Source organism: Plasmodium brasilianum, chromosome 12 (assembly GCF_023973825.1).
Source record: "Plasmodium brasilianum strain Bolivian I chromosome 12, whole genome shotgun sequence".
Taxonomy (NCBI): Eukaryota; Apicomplexa; class Aconoidasida; order Haemosporida; family Plasmodiidae; genus Plasmodium; species Plasmodium brasilianum.
The window spans coordinates 602,657-621,166 of record NC_090125.1 but is presented as its reverse complement, the minus strand read 5'-3'; the positions used below and the strand labels follow the sequence as shown (position 1 = coordinate 621,166).

General features: G+C 26.2%; 4 protein-coding genes across 4 annotated transcripts; 2 read left to right on the top strand and 2 right to left on the bottom strand.

Annotated features, from left to right (window-relative positions):
• Positions 1-2,053: 2,053 nt before the first annotated feature.
• On the top strand, positions 2,054-2,593 carry MKS88_004120 (uncharacterized protein; the record flags this gene model as incomplete). The annotated part of the gene is made up of 1 exon (XM_067217270.1): positions 2,054-2,593. One exon carries the CDS (start codon positions 2,054-2,056, stop codon positions 2,591-2,593), a length of 540 nt encoding a protein of 179 aa, XP_067071715.1.
• Positions 2,594-3,027: 434 nt separating this feature from the next.
• Positions 3,028-5,678, bottom strand: MKS88_004119 (WD repeat-containing protein 92; the record flags this gene model as incomplete). The annotated part of the gene is made up of 7 exons (XM_067217269.1): positions 3,028-3,255; positions 3,627-3,697; positions 3,984-4,146; positions 4,471-4,595; positions 4,703-4,766; positions 5,028-5,212; positions 5,423-5,678. The coding sequence occupies 7 exons, from the start codon at positions 5,676-5,678 to the stop codon at positions 3,028-3,030; spliced, it is 1,092 nt and encodes a 363-aa protein (XP_067071714.1).
• A 2,517-nt stretch (positions 5,679-8,195) lies between these two features.
• On the top strand, positions 8,196-10,204 carry MKS88_004118 (DNA topoisomerase 3; the record flags this gene model as incomplete). Its single annotated transcript, XM_067217268.1, has 2 exons — positions 8,196-9,003; positions 9,027-10,204. 2 exons carry the CDS (start codon positions 8,196-8,198, stop codon positions 10,202-10,204), a joined length of 1,986 nt encoding a protein of 661 aa, XP_067071713.1.
• Positions 10,205-12,362: 2,158 nt separating this feature from the next.
• Positions 12,363-13,740, bottom strand: MKS88_004117 (nucleoside transporter 1; the record flags this gene model as incomplete). Its single annotated transcript, XM_067217267.1, has 2 exons — positions 12,363-12,509; positions 12,586-13,740. The coding sequence occupies 2 exons, from the start codon at positions 13,738-13,740 to the stop codon at positions 12,363-12,365; spliced, it is 1,302 nt and encodes a 433-aa protein (XP_067071712.1).
• Between the last annotated feature and the right edge of the window lie 4,770 nt (positions 13,741-18,510).

The following is an 18,510-nucleotide window of genomic DNA, read 5'->3' as shown; positions in this document are numbered from 1 at the left end:
GTTGTTTTATTTTTTTAAAAAGGGGGTATTCAGTCGCATATACATTCACACAATTATGCATATATTTTAAATAACACCCTCTATTCCCTTTTTCCTTGAAATTGTTTAAAAACGGATGTAATGAATTGTATACCCTTTTTTCTTGCTACTTAAATATTTTAACCCTACTTACTAACATAATAGTATTCTTTCGAAATTAAAATATTTTTTTTTCTGCTTAGCGAAGTATATATATTTTTTTTCTTTTATTAGATGAAAAAAAGATATTAGTCCTTTTAAGTAAAAAAAGGAAAAAAAAAAAAAAAAATGAATGAATGGATTAACCAATCAAAAGAACAGCGTCTTTTGTTTTTATTCGTACGTTAAATTTTGTATTTATGCATTTCAATATTTTTTGATGTTCCTTTAATATTTTTTTTTTTTTTACCTTTATGTCTTTTTTTACCCATGTGAAAAGTGGTATACGTTAAATTTTCTCATCTTTTAACCGTATTTTGGGGAAAACCTAATTTTTGTTAGCTATTTGTAAAAATGGAGAAACAAAAAGAGATCGTATATCAGTAACTGTTCAAGTGATAAAATTTGGACATACGTTTATGTGCGCGAATATACTTATGTGCATATTTATTTGAATAATATATTAGCCATAACAAAAAAAAACCAATCATCGCATATAGTAAACACAAAATGAATAGCGTTTGAATATGTAATAATTTAAAAAAAAAAAAAAAGAAAAAAAAAGTAAAATGATAATAAAAAATGTAAAAAAGAGCAAGACTTGTAAAAATATATAAACAAAAGGTAAGGCTTGTAAAAATATATATAAAAAGATAAAGATAAAAAAAGATAAGTTTTGTAAAAATAATTATGCAAAAGAAAAGACTTATAAAAAATAAAAAGAAAAAATCATACAAAAGTAAACATTGAAAAGAGAATAATTCGCTTTTATGAAAAATAGGAAGAAACGTGTGTGTGCGTGCCTGTGTGAACATATCACTGAAAAGTTATTGACTTTGATTAAATGCGATTGACTGCGATTGACTGCGATTGACTGCGATTGACTGCGATTGACTGCGATTGATTGCGATTGATTGCGATTGTGTTCTAAAATTAATAAATTTAGGAGCTCTTTTATGCATAACATTATAATTCATTTTTATTGGTACTGTTAAAAAAGGAATAATTGAAATAGTGCTAAAGTATACAGATAATTTTACATATACATATAATATGTGAAAAAATTATATACATACAAAGGTATGTACATGCAAAGGTATATACGGCCAAAGGTATATACGGCCAAAGGTATATAAGGCCAAAGGTATATACGGCCAAAGATATATACGGCCAAAGGTATATACAGCCAAAGGCATATACATTCAAAGGTATATACGTTTAAAGGTATATACATACAAAGTATATATATACAAAAATATACACATACTGACAAACGTTTATTAAACAAAGGTAACAGTGAAAATGCATTCAAAGTGAACGAAGAATTCGTTTAATCTCTTTTATTAACAATTCATGCAAATTGTGACAGGCAATAAATTTCTAATAACAAGTTTCCCATAAATTGGTATAATTTAAGTAAAAATTAAATTGGAGGGGAAAAAATAAAACAACATAGAATTAAACAAAGCAGAATAAAGCGAAATGCAATAAAGCGAAATGCAATAAAGCGAAATGCAATAAAGCGAAATGCAATAAAGCGAAATGCAATAAAGCGAAATAGAATAAAGCAATACAGAACAAAGCGAAATAGAATAAAGCAAAACAGAACAAAGCGAAATTGAATAAAGCAAAGCAGAACAAAGCGAAATTGAATAAAGCAATACAGAACAAAGCGAAATAAAATAAAGCAATACAGAACAAAGCGAAATAAAATAAAGCAATACAGAACAAAGCGAAATAAAATAAAGCAATACAGAACAAAGCGAAATAAAATAAAGCAATACAGAACAAAGCGAAATAAAATAAAACAATACAGAACAAAGCGAAATAAAATAAAGCAAAACAAAATAAAACGAAACAATATTACCTTGGAAGAATGAATAGGAATACAATAATATATGAAGAAAATGCTGATGGAAATGAAAAAAAAAAGAGAAAACTTTTCGAAGATACGCCAAATTTTGACTCCAACTTCTTTTCAAATTACTTAACAGAATATAACGTTGATCATGTTAATTTCAGTCGGGTAAGCAGCAACCAGATCAGCAGTAATCAAATAAACTGCAATCAGTCTAACAATGTACTAGACAGTACTTATCAGAACAGTAAAGAAACAAACTACTGCGACAATTTTTATCCTAATGACAACTCATTTAATATATATAAACAAAACAAGAAGGATGACCCATTATTAGGCTTCAACAATAACTGTAATAATAATATACAATTTGACAAAAATTTGCTAATAAACAGTATTGATGTTCTTTTAAATTTTATGAATTATAACTACTTAAATGAGACGATAAAGCATGAAGCTCTTCATGAAAATTTATTGAATTTGCGTTTCTATATTCTTAGCTTAAATGATGATAAATTTATCCAAAAAAAAATAACAGAATATTTCCTGAAAATGTAAGTATATTATTAATCGATGTGTATACAATTCGAATTTTTTTTTTTTAGTATGATGAGAGGAGGGTGTGTGTGCATACATAAAAACACACGCATGGTACACAGGAAAAGAGCATAAGTACTTTATGTGCGTGTGTACATGTATTTTTAAGCACTTATGTGCGGACATATATTATATACATGTACCTCTTCATGTGCATGTATATACATTTGTTTAAGAGTGGCTTTTGAAAACAACATAAAAAAAAAAAAAAAAAAAAAAAAAGAAAAAGAAACATGATTTTTATGTATCATGAATTTTGAATGTTCGTATTTATATATATATATATATATATATTTTTTTTTTTTTTTTTTTTTTTCTTCTTCCTCTTCTTCATCCTTTTGAACAAATTTTGTTATATAATTTTTAACTTTCATTTTTAATTTTCCAAAACAAAATTAGTACAAATTTAGCTTCGTTATTATGTAAATCCTAATTGTTTGATCTAAGGAAGCAAAAACACAAAGACCTAACTTGTCTTTATTCCAATCAAATGAAATTATTGGTTGAGTAGAAACGTTCTGGTAATTTAACTTTTCTAATTCTCCAATTATTCCCCTTTTGCATCCTTTCAATTCATCAAATACATAATTTTTTTCCGGGTTTATATATTTATACAGAATTAGCTAGAAAAAAAAAAAAAAAAAAACTAAAATTAGGAGAACAGAGGTGTAATTGTAATGTGAATATAAAACACTGCTCCTAAACATTTCATTTTTCGAATATCCCAAATGTCCCTTAAATTTTGGGAATTTTTTATGGAATGAAATTCGTACTATCGTATACGTTCTTTTCGGTGTCTCCTTTATTTTTCCATTCTCATTCTACTTAATATTTTTATTTTGATTTGGTTCTCATTTTATTTTTTTTTATTTTAATTTACTTCTCATTTTATTTTATTTTATTTTAATTTACTTCTCATTTTATTTTATTTTATTTTTTATTTTTCATCTCTTTTTTATTTTCTAATTTTTTTCTTTTTTTTTTTCTTGTTAACATTTCCGTCTCCCCCTAATGTTGCAAAAATGTCCCGGTTCTGCGGCAAAAATGGAGTACCCCAGCAAGTTCCTTTTAAAATGGGAAAAAAAAATATTTTTTAAGTTAATATATTTTTTCAATAATTTTATTTGTAGGTTTTATTTTTTGAGCATATATTTTTTTCTTTTAGCATGTCTTTGTCATAGTATTTCATCCCCAAATGTAAAATTTTAAAGACAAAACTTTGATTTACCATCGTTCATATCGGTTAAGTTGCCTACTTATTAGCCGAGCTGTTTACTTATTAGTTAATCTGCCTACTTATCAGTTAATATAAAACCTATTCATTCCTATTCCTCGCATACTATAAATATACCTGATATTATTTGGTCCTTGCTATATGCAAACCCGGAATCTTCGCTGTAGACATCTAAGTTGAAAATGTAAATATTCCCTTCTAGCGTTGAGCAAATTAATTTATTTCGTTTGGTGTCTTTTCTGTCGTAATTTATAGAACAAACTCCATTGTTAACATTAGCCTTGAAAAGGAAAAGTAGTATTTAAAAAACATAAATCATAGGAACGTTGTTTGTACTTTTTGTGCTGTCTGTTATTCGTTCAGGAAACATATACTACGACAAAGGACAGCACGATGAAATATTTGTTGAACAGGAATAGTCTCTAGAGGATGAGGGGGTTCATATATAAATCATTTGTAAATATATACATACTTAAATAATTGCATATATACGCACATACATACATGTACACATATATACATATACATGTATGCACGCGCACGTGTGCGTTAAGGAATATACGGAAATATTGGCATATACAAACTTCAACTCTTTTCTTAATACCTCGTGCTCAATTAACATCATTTTTATGTCAAAAAATTTAATATCCCCATTGTCATATCCTGCGCATATATTCAAGTTTTCCTGTCCAGTCTCACAATACGAATTTTCTTCAATGTAGTTATTTCCTGAGATAAAAAGGGGGTAAAGATAACATATGATCATTTTCATCATGTAAGTATATATATATATATATTTGTGTGTACGTTTATATATTTTGCAAGTATTATATAACCTGTTGCAACACACCAGCAGTCAGGCATATAGTCTGAGTTTTTTGGGGGCTCTAAACTGACAACCTTCGTATAATATGAAAAAAAATGAAGAACAAACAATAAGGATACCAAAATTGTAATGTGTATAGGATTGATGTACAAGCATATGTATTAGGTATATATATGTGTACAATGTATATAGTGCACATTTGCGCGTATATATGTGGGTAACAGAAAAACCGAAAAAGAAAAAAAAATACAAAAATAACAACAAAAATAAAAATAAAAACACAAACACGTATGTTTTTGTGTGCCTATGCATTCCCCTTTTTTTCCTCCTTTTACTTCATGGTTTGTCCTTATGTCAAAAATTTTAACCGATCCATCCCTGCTTGCACTTACGATAATATTATTATTTTTGTAACTTTTGCAGTCTATTTTATTTATTAACTTGCTATGTTTTTTTATGCTATAATATGGCTCAGACAAATTGTTGATATCATATAACAATATGCTACCGTCAAATGAGCCTGCAGATTTTTGAAGAAAAATTAAAAAAAGGATAAAATACAAAAAATAAGAAAATGTATAAATAGTAATTTTATAGGAAAAATAACTAAGGCGAATTAACTGAGAATTATATTTTGCCTTAATATATTTTCCTTCGTTTTTTTTTTTTTTTTTTCCTTCTTATTATGCTTCTTTTGCTTTTTTTTTTTTTTTTGATGCCCATTTCCAACCACAAGCAATAGTGTAGCTTCCCGAATGAGAATAAAAAGGACAAATAGTTTTTATTCCTTTATCTGTTCGATTATTAGAAATACACGTAAAATTCCCCTTATTTAAATTATAAATATTTATGTATCCCTTTTTATCTAATAATTCTCCAACAGCAATGATGTTTGATTTTCCATCAACCCATTTCACATCGTATATAGTATTATCCAATGAATAATTTATATGTTCAATTATTTGTGGTTTATTTTGTATGTGCATTGCTTTAGCAAACTATTAAAGAAAGAAATAGTTACTTAATAGTTTTTCTTAAATTAAGTCGTTCCCTTCTGCCTTCGCCCACACAAGAGATATAAAAAAATGAATAAATGAATGAGCAGATAAATAAATAGATACATAAATATATAAATAAACAGATAAAGAGATAAATAAACATATATATAAAAGAATAAATAAATAGATAAATTAATATATAGATATATAAAAAAAAGGATACATAAATAAACGCTTAAAAGAATATTTTAAAAATGCTTTGTACTCAAGCAAAAATTTTCTTTTTAAATTAGAAAGAGGGAATACATTTACTTAAATATTTGGTCGTTTTGCTTTTTTTATGCTTCATGATACTATCGGCTCAACAGTTTTCGCATTACATGTTAGCTTTTCCTTGTATATAACAATATTAACATAAGCGTATATAAATATAGCATATGTAAATTTTGTAATATGTAAGAATAACTTAAAAGTTGTTCAGTGCGTTCCTTTATTTGGTTTAGACTTTAAAAATAAAATTATGTAGTATACATTTCGTATTACGCCTCCCCTCTTTGTCATTTTATGTTATTTTGCTTATTATAGTACGATAATGAAATTTGAAAACATTCAGGTTTTATATACCTGCACTTGTTCATAGTTTTTTTTTTTTTTTTTTTTTTTTTATTAGCGTAGATGTGTGTTTATATATACACATTCATGAATCCTTATATGTATAAAATTATCAATACACTAATGCACACATTTGTGTATTTAATAGTTTCCCCTTTTATGAAAAAAAAATGATGAGAAAGATTTATGATACGTGAATATAATTTCGATTAAAATGAATTATTAAGATTAACGAATATATATGATGGTTCCGTGTTATATGTTCATGGCTTCATCGTTTTTAACATGTTTTGAAAAATTATAGTGAGATACTTTTTGTTTATTCGTAGAACTGCTACACACCTTTTAAGAGTTTTTATGTTTAAAAATGGAAAAAAAAAAAAGTTTACCAATTTTTCCTCAACATGAACTATTTCACTCTCTATCTGAAAAGAGAAAATATGAACACTTCCAGCGTGCCCATAATTTAAAGTATCTTATATGTAGCATCGCCGTTTTACATTACCAAATTCATTCTGATTTTTTACACCCTATAAATATGTACATATATATATATATATATATATTTTTTTTTTTTTTTTTTTTTTTAAATGCAGTTAAAATTTGTATCCCTCTAAAACTAAATTTTAACATTTTTTTGCAAGAGCATTAATATGAGGTAAATTTTTTTCCCCCATAATCTTATGTGAAATATTTTGCTTTAAAAACAATGGGAAAACGTGTTCATTGTGTTTTAATGTGCATAAAATAGATATATAATTCTAAATATGTGTATGCACACAAAGACATTGTATATACGAACACTACACCTTTTGGAAGAACTCAAATTTAAAATGGGGCCACGTCGATATTGCATTATGCTAAATGTATTACTCTTTGTGTAGTCTTTCCAACCATGGTAACTTTCATATACAGTTGTGTTCTATTCATGAGAAAAGTATATTCACCTGCCTCTTTTTACGTACTTGCATTTGAATACATGTGTGTACAGGTACTAATAAAAAAAAGCAAAAGGTTTTGGAAGTGTGTGTTGTTAAAATAGGGGAACTTTTTATTTTTATTTTTCCATTTTGATGTAAAATTATTTTTATTCATTTTATTTAAATTAATTAATTCAGATCAATTTATTCATATTCAGTTCAATTTATTCATATTCAGTTTAATTTATGCAGTTTAATTTATGATGTTTAATTTATGCAGTTTAATTTATGCAATTTAATTTATGTATTTTAACATATGCTGATGAACTAAATTTTCTTTATTCTATTCATTTTACTCTATTCAATTTAATTTATTTTATAAAACTTCGTTTTTTTATTTGGAGCGTTCATGTTGCTCAAACTTCAAAAAGAGACTAACAGGAAAATTTTTCATTGTATTAGTTTCTTAATCTTTCTTGATGTTAAAAAAAAATTTTAACAGATCACCACACATTCCTTATAAAAGAAAATTAAAATTTTTTAGTAGTTGATTTTGCTTTAACCCCTTTTTTTTTTTTTTTTTTTTTTTTAAACGAAGCAGCATATAACTGATGTAAAATAGCTAGTTAACTATGCGTCAATCTGACAAAATCCATATAGAAAAACTGGTCATTCATTTTTTATTTAATTATACATATTTTTTTTTTTCTTTTTTTTTTTTTTTTAACAGTGCTTAAGGGTAAAATACATGTTTTATAGAGTTTCTTAAGCGAATTATGGTGAAAGTTATATCGTTTATTATGCTTCCAAAAGTATATGTGCTATTTGTGTGGTATGTACGGGCTTTTAAGTAAACACATAGGTACACATGTAAAGCAGGGGAGCCTTTTACAATTGTCTTTATAAATAAGTTTACTTGTTGAATATATTAAAAAAAAAAAAAAAAAAAAAAAAAAAAAATTAACCGCTCCTCATGGCGCGTATAAAAGTGTTAAACGTAGCTGAGAAACCATCCGTTGCATCAGCAATAGCAGACATCCTTAGTAAAGGCAAACAAAACAAAAAAAAAAGTTATAGCAAATATAATCCTGTTTTTACATTTGAGTATAAAATAAAAAATGATACTTGGTATATGTATGTAACATCAGTAACAGGGCATTTGACGGAACAAAAATTTGATGACAGATATAAGAATTGGAATAACACAGATCCTCAAGAATTATTTGATGCGAAAATTACTATATACATTGAAAAGGATAAAAAGACAATTGAAAATAACTTGAAAAAATACTCAAAGGATTGTAACATGTTAATATTGTGGCTAGACTGTGATAGAGAAGGAGAACATATTTGTTTTGAGGTAATAAATACATGTTATGTAACAAATAAGAAATTGAAAATTCAAAGAGCTCAGTTCTCAGCTGTTACTGAAAAAGATATAATCCATGCTATTAATAATTTGAAATATCCAGATAGAAATTTAGCATACAGTGTAGATGTAAGAAGAGAAATCGATTTAAGAATGGGTTCTATTTTTACTAGATTTATGACTATTAGGTATATAAATTTAGTAAAATCTGAAACAAATATTATTAGTTATGGGCCTTGCCAGTTCCCTACCTTAGGATTTGTTGTAAACAGATATTTAGATATAAAACATTTTAAATGTGAATATTACTGGTATATTAAAATGCAGTTTTTGTGTGATATGGATGGGAGCAGCACTATTCATAGTGAAGAGGACAGTGATACAACTACTGATGAGAATAAAGAAATATATAGTGCAAGAATGAAAAAGAATGAGACAAAAAAAAAAAAAAAAAGAAAAGAAAAAAGAAAACTAACACTGGTGGTAGTAGTTCCACTAATGTAGTAGATTTTACTTGGTCAAGATTGAAAATGTTTGATCATCTAGGTGTAGTTCTTATTTATGAAAAGTTATTAGAAAATCCTCTATGTAGAATTACTAATATTTATGAAAATGATACTAAGAAATATAAACCATTACCGTTAAACACATTGCAGATGACTAAACTCGTTTCCAAATTTTTTCATATCTCTTCTAAAGAGTGTATGAGCATAGCAGAGAAGTTATACAATAAAGGATATATTAGTTATCCTAGAACAGAAACAAATTATTTTATAGATAGTATGAATTTACATAAAATAGTCTTAGAAATGAAAAAGAATAATATTTTTGGTTCCTATGCCGCTAAGTTAAGTCAAAATAATAATTTTAAACAACCAAGAAAAGGGAAACTAAATGATAAGGCACATCCTCCTATACATCCCGTAAAAAATATGAACAAATCAGAAAAAATAGATGAAAAAGAATGGAAATTATATGAATTCATCTGTAGACACTTTTTAGCTGTTTGTAGTGATGATGCAATAGGATACAATAGTAAGGTTATAGCAAATATAGGGGAAGAACAATTCTTTTGTAAAGGATTAAAAATAGTAAAAAAAAATTATTTAGAAGTTTATATATATGAAAAATGGAATGATAAAATTATACCATCATTTCAAGTCAATGATCAGTTCTATCCATACAGTCTCCTAATAGAAGAGGGAATAACACAACCACCAAAGTACTTATCTGAATATAATTTACTATCCTTAATGGATAAATTTGGTATTGGGACAGATGCAACGATGCATGAACATATAGAGAATATACAAAAGAGAAATTATGTAATTAAAAATTCAAAAAATTTGTTTATACCAACAAATTTAGGCATCGCATTAATATTATCCTATAAAAAATTTAAAGACATCGGGGTAGATTTAACAGAGCCATCCTTAAGAGCAAAAATGGAAAAGGATATGTCTCTCGTTGCTTCGGGAGTAAAAGAGAAAAATGAAATTATAAGGAATTACATTGATATAATGAAATATATTTACCAAGAGATATATAACAGAATAGACCTGTTAGACCAAAACATACGTTTTTATTTAAATAGCACAGCAGTTACATGTTAGTACTTTGTTTTTTAACATAACACAAGAAAATTGTTATTTCATTAATAATGCGTTTATTCTATATTTTTTTTTTTTTTTTATGCTTTAAATGTTCTATCAAAAATGCTAAATTTTATTTCATGAAAGAGAAAATAAAAGTGATTTTTATTTTGGAAAAAGTGTATTCCCTTCCTTATGATTGTCTTTATCTCTACATGATTTTCACTACTTTGAAAAAGGCGTTATTTGTTTGAGTTTTTTTATATATTTTTTTTTTATTTTTAAGTGTGTGATGAAGTTGGGTTTCGTCAGTGCTTTTGGTAAATGTGTGTGATAATTTGCTTTGTTAGTTTTCCTTGTTAATTTGCTTTGTTAATTTTCCTTGTTAATTTGCTTTGTTAATTTTCCTTGTTAATTTTCCTTGTTAATTTGCTTTGTTAATTTTCCTTGTTAATTTTCCTTGTTAATTTGCTTTGTTAATTTTCCTTGTTAATTTTCCTTGTTAATTTGCTTTGTTAATTTTCCTTGTTAATTTTCCTTGTTAATTTGCTTTGTTAATTTTCCTTGTTAATTTTCCTTGTTAATGTGCCTTGTTAATATGCTTTACAAATATACACTGCTAATTCTTTTTGTAAACCTTTTTTTCTGTCAAATCAAATGATTTTATACCCATTGTTGTGTTATTTCCATGTTACGTAGTATATATATATAATTATTTTTGATGGTGTAATATATCTATTAACAAGGTGTTTTCTTACGATCCCTATTGCTGCTGTACGAGGATGACTATTTCTACTACTTTATTTTTTTTTACTTTGTTTTTAAAGTTTCACCCTTTTCATTAGAGACCAAAACAGAAATAAGTGTAGGTGCATATTTTTAATTTCTCAATTTAATTAATAACAAATTTTTATGCTATATGGGACGGATGCATCTATATCGCACGGTCGTGTTATATGATCATAACTTTTCCAAAATGTAAACATTAAACAACATTATTTACTGCTTTTTTTTTTTTCTTTTTTTTTTTTTTTTTTTTTTTTTTTTTTTTTTTTTTTTTTTTTTTTTTTGGAAACAAAAACTAATTACAAATTCAGGATAATATTGTAGAAATATCAGTTTAAAAGTCTCTTACACTGTGTTGGGTTATCTTTACAATATCAGAAGTAAAATTAAAAAAGTTATTAAAGTTCGAAACTGATAATTAGTTCATATGATTGTATTCAAAAAGATGTGCATATTTTTACGTGAAATGAACGTATATATAAATAATGTAACGGTATTTTGTATGCTCATGTATTCTAATTAATATCTGCTATATGTACGTAATTAATTAATGGTTTACGAAGCAATTATTTTATTTTTTAAACACATACGGAATTAGAGGATTATGGTAAACATTATTTCCTCTTTACATATGGAGCATTATTGTGTAATAGCAATTAATGGCAAAAGGAAATGAATCTAAAAGAAAAAGATTTATTATAAGATAAAAATAAAAATTAATGAAAGGACATAAAAGTTTTTCATAAAACAATAATAATTAAAGATGATGGGTAAAAAAACACGTTAGTTTCAACGGTGAGAAAATTGTAATAAAAAAAAAAAAAAATTACAAACTGGGGTGATGCAGTATAAAGTGGATGCTTATGCATAAGCATACACACATACAGAGGTACATACGTGCATACATATATAAGTATATATGCAGGTGCCCATCGTCACTTAATTTTCTCTCTTCAACCGCGGCGTTTGTCCGGTAGACCTACTTAGTCTCAGACAATATTCCGCACAAAAGAATGGAATAAAAAATAAATTGTTTTAATATTATTTTTTACTTGGTTTTACTTTGTTTTATTTTGCTTTGCTTTACTTTTCTTTATTTTGTTTTATTTCTCTTTATTTTGCTTTACTACGCTTTACTTCTCATTATTCCGCTTTACTTCTCTTTATTCTGCTTTACTACGCTTTACTTCTCATTATTCCGCTTTACTTCTCTTTATTTTGCTTTACTACGCTTTACTTCTCATTATTCCGCTTTACTTCTCTTTATTTTGCTTTACTACGCTTTACTTCTCATTATTCCGCTTTACTTCTCTTTATTTTGTTTTACTTCCCTTTATTCTGCTTTGCTTTACTTTATATTCTTCGTTTCGCTTTGTTGTCCTTACAACTGCAGCTACTTATACTTGTCCAGTTTTTTGCGCCTTTCTCCCCGTTGTAGAAGCTTATCTGCGGCTCTGTACATTTGCGCCTTATAGTAATTGTCCAAAATCATTCCTCTTCCTCCTCCTTCTAACATGTGTTCACAGTTCTGCTTTACTCTCTGGCACAAGTGGAAATAGGTTATAAATATAAGTCGTCCATATACCCATAAACAAACCAACAAACATAGCAATAACCATGAAGGTAGATATTGTTTCAATGTCTTTCTTTTTTTTTGCTTTTTTTAATTCTTGAACAAAGACTATAAATGGAATTGTGTTAAACCATCCATTAGTATAAGCAAGTAAAGCCATACAAATACACTGTTGAATGATGCTTTCAAAAAATGGTTTAGACACAGCTGCGTTTAAAACAAACCATGGAATAAAAAGCATACGAATAACATTTGCTATTAATAATTTATTTAAAGAAAAAGTAAAAAATTTAAAAATCTTAATATGACTTAAATTAGGTGGATACCTACTTACAAAATCAAAAACTTGAAACATACCAACAATGATAGTTACATAATAATCTGTAATTTTATGACGCTGTTGCCATTTTTTATGCCCAACTCCTGGAAATAATTGTAGAGATAACCAATTTACTAAAAACATAGCCAAAATTGCTTTATAACTATCTTTAATTAATTCCATGTATGATAACCCTGGTTCATCATTTTTTTCCTCCTCTTTTTTAGTTGATGTTGATGATAATTCTAAATTACATACACAAAAAATAATTGCAAGTACTAAACATACTTCACATATAATATATAGATATAATAACTTTGCTGCATTTATATCATGTATTTTTGTATCTGAAACAATAAGATCAAGCAATATATTTATAACGAAGATAAAAACTCCCGATATACCGATTCCTGCAGACATATAGCCCCCCATATTTTCTTCCATAGTTGTTCCAATACTAAAAGCAATTGTTTGTGCAAATCCTGCCATTATTCCTATTACTATAAAAGCCACTAAACAATACGTGTCAAATTCTTTATATTCAAAAAATCGATGCGATATTTGAAAGCCTCCACATAATATTGCTAGCATTCCTAAAATATATGGTAATAATATTTTCGGTATGTTAATAAAAAGAGCTATTATAGAAGAACATACTAAACCGGTTATTTGATATGTGTTATATTTAAAATTAATATTTAATCCTAAGGCTGTATTCCACACATTTAACGAACTCAGACCAATTAAAATAAAAGTTAATGGTAAAATAATTTGTTCTCTCTTATTTAATTTTGACCCTTGTTTGTCATCACACTTGCTATCTCCCCCTTTCTTCTCAATATCTACAAGAGCTTTCGACGCTTGTTTGCTAGTACTCATTTTCACTCAGTTCGAAAAGAAGATTGTACATACGCAAAAATATACGCGTATTGTTACATACATACGCTTATATATATATATATATGCACGCAGAGATATATAAATATATATTTGTAAATGTATAGATGGATATATATATATATGTATATATTTGCTTATATTCGTATGTGCTATATATGTGCATATATTTGTATGCGCTTCTATATATGTGAATATATTTGTATGTGCTTCTATATATTTGCATATATCTGTATATTTTATTTTTTTTTTTTGGCATAAAACGTAAAACTACTTTTAAAAATTTTGTTCCAATTTAAGTATTACAGAAAAAAGGAAGCCAGTTGTACAAATATTTTAAAAAAAGTTAATACAAAAAAATTGTAAAAGCTATAAAAAAAAATTAAAAAAGTAAACTCTATGATACTGAAAAATAAATGTGAGCTTATATAAATAATACAAAATATATTATACGTTAAGAAATCACCGTTAGCAATAAATTCTTCCGCCCACTAGTGAAGGAGGATCATCCGTGCTTCAAGTAAAATATAATAATACAGTATAATATAATTTGTTTTTAAGAAATACTAAAATATTTTTTTTTTTTTTTTTTCTTTTTATTTGCTTTTCTTTTCTTGTGATATAATCTCAACATACAATTTTGTAATATTCCAATTTATTCTTTTCCGCATGTATATGTTAATTAATTTTTGTTTCATTTTATTTGCAATTTTTGTTTTTTTACTTTATGTAAAAAAGTAATATGTTCTTACGCTTTCTCATATGTAAAATGCATGAATGTACTATCTACATGTATATGTACATGTTTATGTATAATTATATAATTTCAAGTATATATTATACATATAATAGAATTAAATTTTCATCAAGTTATTAATCAAATGATACTCAATACTCCGATCGGAACTTTCTAATAAAATAAAAAAGTAAATCTTCAAAGGAGAAGTTTATTTTTTTTGCGTAATTTATGTAAAATTAAAAAATAAAGAATTCTTATAAGTTGTATGATAAGTAAAGGGATAAATTAATAATTTTTAATTAATTCTTGGAATGTCGAAATGTTGGAATGTTAAAAAAGAGAAAATGCCCAAGCAACACTATTACGGTTAAAGGGTTACATATATATATATATATTCTTGTGTTTATATGTATACATATATGCATATATCTATATATAGATGTGTATATGTATATACCTACACGTAATGCACGTTGCTGTAAGTTGTATATTTTTTTAAAGTTGATGTTCCGTTAGCTTTACTTTCACAGAAGGCCGTGATATTAAAAAAAAAAATTGATGGCTGTATCATTTTGGCTGCTCATTAGTTTCATAAGTCATTAAGGTATATCCCAAAAGAGGTTGAAGGTATAGCCTTTTTGAAATGCGAGAATATAAAAGAGGGTTTTTTCACATTATTCTTTTTAAAAAAGTATGTAAGTTTTTACCTTTTTTTAAAATAAGAATGAAATTATATATATTTATTTGTATGTAATTATGTATGAATATATATATATATTTATATGTGGTACACATTAACAGTGAAATTAATTTTTTTACCCAATTAGAAAGAAATATATTATACATGCGTATACGAATAGGTATTGTATGGGCATATGTACTTGCATGTATATCTGAACGTAAATTTATGCATATAACCCTATATTGAAAATATTAAAAAATGGTATCCTCAAAAATAGGCAAATTAAAGTTTTATATATGAAAGGTATATCTGAGTATAATTATATACATGAATGTGCAAATACACTAATGCATGCAATAAGTTTACGAACGAAATGTAATTTAAAAAAAAAAAAAGAATCATGGTAGAGTATTACTGTACACAAAGGATCCTGCATGTCATAAAAAAAAGTGTGCTCCATCCTTTTCATAAATATGTATGTGAACCTACGTACATATCTTTCTATCTATATATAGATAGATAGATATGCACAAATTCGTTATTACGTTAAAAAAAGCGCTTTGTTTTTGTATGTTATACCTTAAATATAAAAAAGGGGAAACTTGAATAATAAGTGTCGTGAAGCGTTTTGCACCATATTTTTAATATTCTTGGAGATCTATGAGAATAAACGGGTCCATAATGTTAAAAGGAAGGTGTTGCAAAAATGCACATTTGTATATATATATATATATATGTGTGTATGCATGCATGTACATGTATATACACCTATGCACATATATTTTTTTTGTTTATCCGTTGCTGCTGCAATTTCGGTATTTTACCTCAGTGTAGAATACTATATAAATGGTACATATACATGAGTTTGTAAATAACTACAAAGAAAAAAAAAAAAGAATAAAATATTAAGATCCATTATTACTGTGACTGTAGTAGGAATGGTATAAAAAATGATTGTGTAAAAAAAATTCTTAAGAAGTTGTATGTATATATTTATATGCTTAAAAAAGAAATCTAACAATAAGCGGAAGAACAAGGGTTGAAATAAGAGGCATAAAAATAGCGTTAAAAGGATATAAAAAAACAGAGACGAATGGCGTGAGGTATATAAATAATATCGAAATGAAAAAGAGAAGAGATCCTATAGTTATGCAAGTGCAAAATATTATTTCTTCCTTTAAGATTATCTGCGTTTTGTCCTATATAAATTAGTATATATAAATATATGTATATATATATTTTTTTTCTTTTTTTTTTTTTTGCGATTTATATGTAAAAGCAGTTTTACGCACTAATTTTTTTGCATAATACGCACATATATGTGTACATATTTATATATATGTAGAGATCCATACGTTTTTGCGTGCACATTACTCTAATTAGTGGGTAGAATAAAGGAAAGAAACAAAAGAAAAGGGAGGATAATAAAAAAAATACCTAAAAAAAAAATATACACGTAAATATATGTACATATGTACAAATAAGAACATATACACATATGAGCATGTACAAATAAGAACATATACACATATGAGCATGTACGCATATGTATGTTTACACATATATATATATATATATATAAAGAACCCTACGTGAGCATTAAATGTGCACTTGTGTTACACGTAGTAAGAACTATGTAACTTTTCTTTGTTTTTCCATTTTCTCCTTTTTTATTTTCTCCTTTCACGTTTGTTTCATATAGTGAATTTATAATTATTAAGCCTTACTGGGAGAAATATTATGAGGGAAAAAAGCAAATACAGTAAGAGTAAAAATAATATTATAAAAACATTTAATACTGAAAAGACGCAAAAGATTTTATAATTTTCAAAAAATTCTGTGTAATTACATATTAAGGAATTAAAGTTTTGGATATTTAATACTTTCTATGGGAAAATACGAAAAAAAAAAAAAAAAAAAATTTGCAACTGAATAGTATAGAACAGGTGCATAATAATATGTACATACATAAAACAAAACGACGGATATGACCTACACTTCTGAAGAAGTGAGAATATAATGTTACTAAGTGAATATTTCTCATGTAAACTAATCATATTTTAATTTTGTATGTACTCAAAAAAAAAAAAAAAAAGGTCTACATAAAAACTACATTGGTGTGTACATAGTGACTGAAGTTGATAAGCAACATTTATTTTTATTCATCTTTATTAAATTTAATATATTTCATTTTATTTTATTCATCTTATATTATTCAATTTATTATTGGTTTTTCTTTTCATCTCATTTAATGCAATTGAGGATGACTTGTTTTAGTATGTAATACGGGTTTGCCTTTACAATCGTATCATCTTTATTCGTATAAACTTTTTCTTCATAGGGCATTACACTGTTACTAGGACATATTGACTGAGTAATAGTTTTTCCTTCAGTATAGTGTTTCATCTTTACACATCGAATAATAGAAGTAAAAATAAGAATATTATGTTGCTATAAAAAATATCGCTATGTTGTGTGTAATTTGAAAAAAAAAAAAAAAAAAATATGTATTTTGGCCAATAAACATTTCTATATACACAAATTTTTTATCAACACATGCTTGCTTTTTTAAAAAAAAAAAAAAAAAAAAAAAAGGGATACAGATAAGCACTTAAATTATATTTTTAAAATGATTAAATGTGAAAAAAAAAAAAAAAAAAAAAAAATTAGTAAAGCCCTTTACAGATTCAAAGAAAATTATTAAATGCACCAGTTTTTTACATTTACAAAAATGGTCAAAAAAAAAGTAGTAATTATTGAAAACGGTAATTGAGAATGCCAGAACAGTTGTAATTAACATATTAAAATATTCCCCTGTTTGTACCTGTGCTTATATGGATATAAGTGTACTTAAGTATTTTTTTGCTTATGTTGAGAATTTTCCCTGTGTATACCTTATAGTGTTAATTTGTACTACGCTTAAATTGTTCGTGTTATAGCGGATATACATGAACACATGTGTACACTACATGTGATAAAAATTTGCTTAAAGTACTACAATTGTATGATTTAACGAACGAAAAGTTGCTCACCAGGAAAAGAACTTGAAAAAGAAAACTTCTAATGGAAGCTTACACATATGTAATTAATTTTATTTTTTCAGTTTTTTTTATATCGGAAAATTAAATTTTATATTTCTGTTTAACACATATTTCGAATTTTTTTTAAAACAGTAACACATTGCTTATTCATTACAAAGATAATAAGTTCATTGATAACTCGCTTACTAGATAAATTGTTTACTTGACGGTATTTTGTTTACCTTTATAATAAATTCTTAAATAATACTTAGTTTTAATTAAGTAGGTATCCCCAACTTTCCACTATTGTT